The 9870-nt window shown below is 36.3% G+C and overlaps 1 protein-coding gene across 1 annotated transcript in view; it reads left to right on the top strand.

The window, feature by feature from the left end:
* Positions 1–9870, top strand: part of ZMYM4 (zinc finger MYM-type containing 4) — a 152003-nt gene that overhangs the window by 63097 nt on the left and 79036 nt on the right. The window contains exon 2 of the mRNA XM_037728715.1: positions 1833–1878. Coding sequence (XP_037584643.1) covers positions 1833–1878 — 46 coding nt within the window. The remainder of the gene's footprint in view (positions 1–1832; positions 1879–9870) is intronic.

The raw sequence follows: 9870 nt of genomic DNA, 5'->3' as shown, positions 1-9870 counted from the left end.
GATCTCTTGACCTCGTGATCCACCCGCCTCGGCCTCCCAAAGTGCTGGGATTACAGGCTTGAGCCACCGCGCCAGGCCATTTTTTTTTTTTTTCTTGAAGCGTGTGCAAGACTGTCATTTCTTTGGTTGAGCATTGGGGAAAGTGTCTAGGAACAGTATTGTACAAAAACAAACCGTGTTTTTAAACAATGGGATTCCTCTCAGTGTAGGCAGATGCTTTCATTCTTTGGCTTACAGAGTGACATTTTTCACTTCCCACTTCCCTTTCATTCTAGAGCATAGCTCATTGACTGGAATGGTAGCTGGAGTGGCCTTCACTATTTGTTTGATTTCCTTTCCAGTGTTTACATAGGTGAATTTCAAGTTGAATGTGTTTTAAATTACCTGCACTATCATTAAAAAAATTCCTCCTTTTGTTTTCTTTTGAAATTCTGATATTTTACCAGGATGTATCTTTTTTTTCCTTATTTTTTTGGTATTTGGTGGGCCCGTTCAATCTCAGATATGGTATTTATATCTTCAGGGAAATTTTCTTCTGTTATTCCGCTTCACTATTATTCTCTTCTTTGGGGGTACATTTGATATTGCTGTTAGACCTGGTACTTTAATCCTTCGTGTCACATAAATTATCTTTTCCAACTTTTTGTCTTTTTGTTTCATTTATTCATTTAGAAATTGATAAAGAATTTTGTCATTAGCCTGCCCAGTGACATTTTCATTTTGGCAGTCATTTTCTTGTTTTCAGATATTTTCTGTCTCCTCAGTGCCCTCTTTTGCTTACTTTTCTGTTTGTTTGTTTACACCTGTAACCTGTCATGTATCTCTTAAAATTCTTCTTAGAAGTTGCTTTTTTATAAGTTATTTGTTTCCTTCTGGAGTGGTGATTCTGTTTGTTTACCTTGAACTTTCTCTTTCACATAGTTTTCTTTTAGAAACCTGGGATCCTTTATTTTCTGTTCATGTTTATGAATATCAGATACTGCTGATTACTATAGCTGGCCATTGTGTTTCCTCTACGGTTATGTAAGTAGCTAGGTAGTTCTTTTTTCCTTAAAAGTCTCTCCCTTGAATAGGGTGGCTGATTCTGGGTTATTATAGTGGGCAGGGTTTATCAAGAAGAAGCATTTCTTGTGGTTTTGTCTCATTGTTGAGTAACAAGCAGGGAAGCAGGAACCTGGAATACTAAGTTGCCAAAGTAAGGGGGCCTTCAAAGACTCAAAGTGAAGTGTGCCATTTTCTCTTAGTTCCTTGGTGGAGTTACTGGTGCTTTGCTTTCTTTCCCCATGTGCCTGTTTTAAAGATCTGAAATTATCTCTGACATGGCTCTACTTCTGCCTTAGGCACTAACATACTCAGTAGGAACCATCCCTGTCACAGGCCTCACTTTGAATTTAAGAGTAGCATGTTTCTAGCTCTAGCCTAAGAGCAAAAGCTGCTAATTGCTCTGTTAGTTTTGATAGGAAGTTTTACATAGTCAGTTCTCAGTGTTAGTAAGTTCTTATGAAGTGTTAGCTGTGTTTATTGTTATTACTAATATATATGATCATCTCTTTTTTGTGACATGAATGATTAAAAAAAATAAGTAATTATTTATAGTGAGAGGATGTGATTTATCTCCTAGCTTTTGGTTTGGGACTTTGGCCTGAGAACTGCTTTTGTTCATCCTAAATTTTATTTACTCTGTTTGGCAGTGTTTTTGTTTATATTGTGCACTTAGGTAATTTGGGTTGAAAATTACAGTTCCTTGGGAAGTAGGGAGGGATATCAAAAGTATATATGATAGTAGATATGTTGGTAATGTTACTTTTCTCTCTCCTTTTTTGCTTTTCCAGTTTGAACAGAAAAGTGGTGCAGTTTTTGATGAAATTGTAGAGAACTGTAAGTACCATTTGAGAAAAAACAATCATGTCTTTAGATAGAAAATGAATGTTAGTCTAGATATGGTATTTAACCATTGTGCTTAGTTAGGGCTGATTTATGTGATGGTTTAATTTGATTTAGCCTAGATCTCATCACATACTATTCTTTTAGCAGGTTAATCTGAATTGCAAGAATCTTACTCTTTATTTTTCAATACATATTTTATTCTCATAGTTATTATATTTAAATATAGCCATACTTTGTGTCAGTATGGAAGATTATACTTAACTTACCACTATTAAAGGTTTCTACTTTGTTTAAGGTCTTCTTTTTCTTTTAAAATTCTTTTTGTGTTATAGGACTTTTAGAAATAATTTGTTTTTTTATGATTATAAAAGTAATACATTCAATTTTACAGTACACAAATGAATAAAATGGAAAGTAAAAGCCTTTGTCATTACCATTCTCCAAAGATAACCAGTTTTAAAAGTTTAACATATATATATATATATATATATATATCTTTCCAGACTTTTTTCTGTGAGTGCATATATCTATACATGGTATATGGAGATTTCTATATGTATGTAGGAATCATGGATACTGTTCTTGCTTTTTTCATTCAACTGCATAGACATCTTTCTGTGTCAGTGGATTAGACAGACCTGTTGTACCCTTTTCAGTTGCTACTCAGTATTTTATTGTATGGCTGTGTAATAAGTCCTTACTAACTGTTGTTGATAGGTTCTTGGAAATTGTGACTTTAGGTGAAATGACATGTAATGAACCAATTTTGCTATAAGCTTAAATTGATATAAATAAGAGTTGAGTTTCTATGGCATATTTCTAGTCACAAAAACACCATTAAACTTCTAAAAAAGATCTACAACATTTCTAATGTTAAACATTCAAATAAATGTGAGCTATATATATGTATAAGAAAGATTAATGGAAACAAATAAGATAATTATTTACCCAGTTTTTGGTGAATCAGCATGTGATGGTGCTTGTAGTAGTGGTTGGTTAACTTAAGGAACAAATGTTTGCAAAGCAAACATTGTAAAGAGCGCCTCCTACCACCTCCTACTAGTTCAGAAACAATAGTAAACATGATGGGCTCACTGAGTGCATCATTTATTATATTTCTGTGCTGATTATATATTTTACGAATTTTTGTTTCATAATAATTTGTATTCATTCATTTTCCAATCCACTTATTCCAGTTTAGGGTCATGGGTGGCCAAAGCCTATTCTGGCAGCCTCAGGGCACAAGGCAGGAATCAGTCCTAGACAGGATGCCATCCCACTGCAGCGTGCATTCACACACACACCCCTATGCTCACGCAGACTGGGACAATTTAGACATGTTAATTAACCTAATGTGCACATCTTTGGGATGTGGGAGGAATCTGGAACACCTAAACTCATGTAGACATGGAGAGAATATACAAAACTACACATAAACAATAGCCCTGGCTGGGAGTCTTATATTTTTTCTCTGTTTTCTTGAGATGGAGCCTTGCTCTGTCACCCACGCTTGGGTGCAGTGGCAGGATCTAGGCTCACTGCAAGTGATTCCGCCTCACAATTCAAGCGATTCTCCTGCATCAGTCTCCTGAGTCACTGGGACTACAGGCACAGATCACCATGCCTAGCTAGTTTTTTGTATTTTTGGTAGAGACAGGGTTTTACTGTATTGGCTAGGCTGTTCTCGAACTCTTGACCTCAAGTGATCCACCCGTCTTGGCCTCTGAAAGTTTTGGGATTACAGGCGTGAGCCACAGCACCCAGCCATTTTTTCTGTCATCAGGGCTACGTGAAATGACGTTGAATGAAACGTTATTAGAGGACCTGCTGTACTATAATTTAACTTCTGCCCAGATTCAGAAACTATAGACCCCACATCTTAGGAGGAGGGAGGGGGAAGGTCACATTATAGAAAAGCACATGGATGGAAGATACTGTTGCAGCCATTTTTATAAAATAAATTCTGCTGTCAACAGCATATAAAAAACCCTGTTATAAAATGTTATAAGCCATAAAATAGCTTTAAAAATTTTATCCCATAGGTCTGTATTTGGATCTTCATGGCATCAACTATTTCCAGTAATGCATCTATGTAAATTGCATGAATCTGATTATACATGATTTTTTTGTTGTTGTTGTTGAGACCCAGAGTCTTGCTCTGTTGCCCAGGTTGGAGTGTAGAGGTGCAATCTAAGCTCACTGTAGCCTCCACCTCCTGGGCTCAAGCAATTCCTGTGCCCCAGCCTCCCGAGTAGCTGGGACTATAGGCCTGCCACCACACCCAGCTAATTTTTTGTCATTTTAGTAGAAATGGGATTTCACCACATTGACCAAGCTGGTCTCAAACTCCTGGTCTCAAGTTGATCTGCCCACCTTGGCCTCCCCAAAGTGCTAGGATTACAAGAATGAGCCACCGTGCCTGGCCCATATATGATTTTTTAAGACTAACCTTTTGGCTTTTCTGTTGGCTTGGCCTTACTTTCCCATATCATTGTGCCTGTTCCTACTCATAACCCATGTCAACAGCTTTGTAGGTAGGCTTCTGTGGTTTTTTCAATGGCCATAAAATCATTATATACATAAACAGATACAAATATATGTGTGTCAGGATTTTGAGGGTTTTTTTTTATTTTTAATAAAAATGGGATATACATACTTTGTTTCACCTCACTTCTGTCTGTCTTGAGTACTTTATAAAACCTTCACCTCAATTGGAACAGCTCTCTATTCTGTGATTTAGAAATTTTCTGCTTTGTTTTTAGGCATTTATGTTGTTTAATTTTTTTTTTGCCACAATGAACAATGATACGTTAAAAATTCTTGAATGTATGTTTTTATAAATGGGCCATTTTATATCTGTCTCAAAAAAAAAATATGAGGGATGTGAAACCTGCTTATACAGAGGGCTGACTTTTTTTCATATCATCAGTCTCATGCCAACGGTAGGCCTTGAATATGCTCGGGTTTTGGTATCTGTGGGGTGAGGGAATGTCCTAGAATCAAAGCCCCATTGATACTAAGGAAAGAATGTCATTTCATCCATTTACATTTCTGTTACTGGTTAATTAAAGTTGTAGTCACCTCACATCTGGCCAACACTTGATTTATCAGACTTTTAATCTTGTCAGTATGGAGGATATAATGTGAACTTAATTTTGTCTTTAATTTGCATTTCTTTATTAATAATTAGTTGAACATTTTTTCGTGTTTATCGGGTATTTAAAATTTTTCTTTTGTGAAATGCCTATTACATTAAATCTATTACCCACTTGCTATTGGTTTTTTTCTTATTAAATTGTAGATGTTCTCTAAATGTTGAAAACAATACACTTACCAGTTATAGATGGTGCAAATAACTTCTCATTCATGTCTTTATGTCTTCATAAAATCTTTATATATGCAGAAGTTAATTGATTTTAATATAGATCAATAATAAATGTATCAGTCTTTTCCTTTATGGTTTACATTTTGCCCCCCATTTTATTTAGGAAAAATTTTCTGGGCTGAGATCAGGAAGAGCAAGTACAGTTGGCCCTCTGTATCCATGGGTTCCGCATCTGCAGATTCAACCAACCATGGATCAAAAATATTTGGAAAAAAATTTTGATAATTGCATTTGTGTGGGGCATAGTGGCTCACGCCTGTAATCCAAGCACTTTGGACGCCAAGGCGGGCGGATTGCCTGAGGTCGGGAGTTCAAGATAATTGCATTTGTTCTGAACATACACAGACTTCTTTTTCTTGTCATTATTCCCTAAACAATACAATATGACAACTATTTACATAGTATTCACATTATTAATGGAAACAAATAAGATAATTATTTACCCAGTTTTTGGTGAATCAGCATATGATGGTGCTTGTATTAGTGGTTGGTTAACTTAAGGAACAAATGTTTGCAAAGCAAACATTGTAAAGAGCACCTCCTACCACCTCCTACTAGTTCAGAAACAAACAATAATAAACATGATGGGGCTCACTGAGTGCATCCTTTATTGTACATTTCTGTGCTGATTATATATTTTATGAATTTTTGTTTCATAATAATTTGTATTTATTCATTTTCCAATCCCCTTATTCCAGTTTAGGGTCATGGGTGGCCAAAGCCTATTCTGGCAGCCTCAGGGCACAAGGCAGGAACAAGTCCTGGACAGGATGCCATCCCATTTTTTTGAGATGGAGTTTCACTCTTGTCGCCCAAGCTGGAGTGCAATGATGCGACCTTGGCTCACTACAACCTCTGCCTCCTGGGTTCAAGCAATTCTCCTGCCTCAGCCTCCTGAGTACCTGGGATTACGGGCTCCCACCACCACACTCAGCTAATTTTTGTATTTTTAGTAGAGACAGGATTTCATCATGTTGGCCAGACTGGTCTCAAACTCCTGACCTCAGATGATCCACCCACCTCGACCTCCCAAAGTGCTGGGATTACAGGCATGAGCCCATAATGTTAAATTCTATGAGTAATCTAGAGGTGACTTAAAGTATATGGGAAGATGTGCATAAATTATATACACACCTATATTAAGTACTATACGTAATCTAGAGATGACTTAAAATATATGGGAGGATGTGTATAGAATATATGCAAATAAAATTCCATTTTATATAAGGGACTTGAGCATCTGTGGGTTTTGAGCATGGTTGTGGGAGGGGTATGTCCTATAACCAGTGCCCCATGGTTATGGAGGGATGACTGTATACTATTTCCTAAAATCTTTATTGATTTTGTCTTTCACATGTACCTTCTGAATTACCCTACACTAATTTTTTATATGGTGTGGGGTAGGGAACTAATTTTATTTACTTTTATAAGGCTAATAAATTAATCACTAGCATCTGTCAAATACCACCTCCCTTCTCCAGTAAGGTGTAAAGTTACGCTATAACATCCATCTGTAGGCATTTACCCACATTCTTAGTTAATGTTTTCTTGGACTGTTGTTTATCTGTTTATTTCTGTGACAGTACCAAGGTGTTCTAATGAATTAAGCTGTATAATAAGTCTTAATAATCTGATGGGACACATCCTGAAAATTTATGTTCAGGAATGTTTTGCCTAGTCTTGCCTCTATTTACATTAGAAACATCTTGGGAAGTGTCTGACAGAACAAAATCAAATAACAAAACTTTGGGAATTTTAATTGAATTATCTTGAATGTGTAGAACAACTGAGAGAGAAGTGGTGTGTTTATGATATCGTGTCTTTATATCCATGAACTTGGTATGTCTCTTGCATTTGTTTAAATTTTCAGTGTCTTTAAATAAAATTTTATAATTCACTCTGTAAAGCAGCAATCTTCAACCTTTTTGGCACCAGGGACCGGTTTTGTGGAAGACAGTTTTTCCATGGATCCAGGCATCAGGGAGAGAGGGAGGATGGTTTTGGGATGATTCAAGTGCATTACATTTATTGTGTACTTCATTTCTATCATTATTACATTGTAATATATGAAATAATTATACAGCACATTATAATGTAGAATCAGCAGGAGCCCTGGTTCTATTTTTCTGCAACTAGGTGGTCCCATCTGGGAGTGATAGGATATAGTGACAGATCATCAGGCATTAGATTCTCCTGATGAGCAGGCAGCCTAGATCCCTCACATGCATAGTTCCCAATAGGGTTTGTGCTTCTATGAAAATCTAATGCCACTGATCTGACAGGAGGTTGAGCTCAGGTGGTAATGCAAGTGATGGCGAGTGGCTGTAAATACAGATGAAGCTTTGCTGGCTTGTGGGATGCTGACATCCTGCTGTGCCCAGTTTCTAGCTGTCCATGGATTGGTACTGGTCTGTGGCCAGGGGTTTGGGTACCCCTGCTGCAAAGGATTATCATGCAAGCTCTTTATTTTACATTTTAGCATGTAAGTTTTATTTAATTTGGATGTAGGGCAAGGTTGAGGTCCACTTTTATTCCTTAGATGGGTGGCCTATTGTGCTACCATACATACAGTTTGTCTTTTCATCAAAATAGTCTTTTCATCACTGAACTGAATTAGCACCACTGAGATATATTTAAGTTCTATGTATATTGGTATCTAGTTTTGGAATTTATATTACATTCTATTAATATTTTTATATTGGTGCCATATTGTTTTTTATTATTTGTATATTTATTTGAAGAAGTTTTAAAAAATTGCTGTGTATTTATTGGGTTTGTGGTATAGACATTTATCTGCTGGGTCAAACCACTGTCTCAGTTTTATTTTTTGTAATTTTTAAGCTTTTCATTAAGCCACTAAATTTGAACATGATTTTATATACTTTCCAAAAATATTTTGTTGGAATTCTAATTGAAAATGCCTACATTTACATATTACTTTTGGGTAAAATCAGTATTTTTATTATGTATTTATTCTCACAGTAAGAACAATAAGCTGAAATCTTATCATACAGATCTTATACCATTCACTAAAATTTTGGTTATTTTCAAGTTATATTTATTAAGCTTTTTCTTGTATCTTGTGCTATTTCTTGTGCTTTTTATTGTGCTATTTCTTGACTTAAGTATTTTGAGAAATTTAAAGGTTTTTATTTTTTATAATGAAAAAACTTTTTTCATTTCTAGGTTCCTATTGCAAGAATAGTCTAGGTGTTACTTAATTCCCTTATTAAATCTAGTAGGTTTTTAAAATAAATTTGAGTCTGTGGTTATCCATTCATAAACCCATATCATTTAAAACTATTTTATTCATTTTTTCCAGTTTGCTCAGATTATATGCTTTTACTGTTTTGCTAAAATTTATAGGACTTCATTAAGTATTAAAGTATTAGTGACTTTTGACATTATTGATTCTAATTAAAGTAGTTAATTAGTAGTATTTTGTCATTTGGGGCTAATTGTAGTTGGTTTCTGTCAAATAGGCTTAGGCTTTATTACATTAAAAAATATATATTCTCTTGCTACCTTGAGGAATGGCTGAAGAATGTTAGTATTTATCTATTTCTAGATTCAGTTTGCTAATATTTTCCTGGCAAAGTTTGAGTAAGATTGGAGTTATAGCTTCATTAAATTTTTATGCAATTCATCACTGAAACCACCTGGGCCTAGATAGTTCTTGGTGTGAAGGTTTAAAATTATGAATTCACTTTCTTTTTTTGTTTGTTTGTTTGAGATGGAGTCTCACTCTGTTGCCCAGGCTGGAGTGCAATGGTGTGGTATCAGCTCACTGCAACCTCTGCCTCCCAGGTTCAAGTGATTCTCCTACCTCAGCTTCCTGAGTAGCTGGGATTACAGATGTGCGCCACCATGCCCAGCTAATTTTTGTGTTTTTAGTAGAGACAGGTTTCACCAGGCTGGTCTCGAACTCCTGACCTCGTGATCCACCCGCCTTGGGGTCCCAAAGTGCTGGGATTACAGGCGTGAGCCACCACACCCGGCGAATTCACTTTTTTAAGTAGATATAACATTTAAAAATTTTTGTTTCATCTTGTGTCTGTTTTTGGTAGGTTGTATTTTTCCAGGCATTTATTTGTTTCATTTTTGTTGTTGTTACTTTTAGATAGGGTCTCGGTCTGTCGGTCTGTTGCCCAGGCTGGAGTGCAGTGGGGCCACCTCGGCTCACTGCCTCCACCTCCCATGCTCAAGTGAGCCTCCCACCTCACCCTCCCCAGTAGCTAGGACCACAGGCATGTGCTACCATGCCTGGCAATTTTTTTTTTTTTTTTAATGTTTTATAGAGACAAGATTTCTCTCTGTTGCATAGGCTGTTCTTGAACTCCTGGGCTCAAGCAATCCTCCTGCCTTGGTCTTCTGAAGTGCTGGGATTACACTGCTCCTGGCCTCCATTTCACTTAAGTAGTCCTTGTCTCTGGAACTATAGCTGTTTTGTGGGGGATGGAAAGTGGCATCTCATTGTGGCTTTAATATGCATTTCTTTGGTAACCAATGGTGTTGAGCATCTTCCAGAGTACTCATTAGCTTTTCCTAAATGTTGTTTTGTGAAGTATGTGTTTGAATCTTTGTCCATTTTAAAATTT

The sequence above is a fragment of the Cebus imitator genome, unplaced genomic scaffold (assembly GCF_001604975.1).
Source record: "Cebus imitator isolate Cc_AM_T3 unplaced genomic scaffold, Cebus_imitator-1.0 Scaffold277, whole genome shotgun sequence".
Taxonomy (NCBI): domain Eukaryota; kingdom Metazoa; phylum Chordata; class Mammalia; order Primates; family Cebidae; genus Cebus; species Cebus imitator.
Note: the sequence above shows the minus strand (reverse complement) of the source record. Positions and strands in the feature narration are given on the sequence as shown.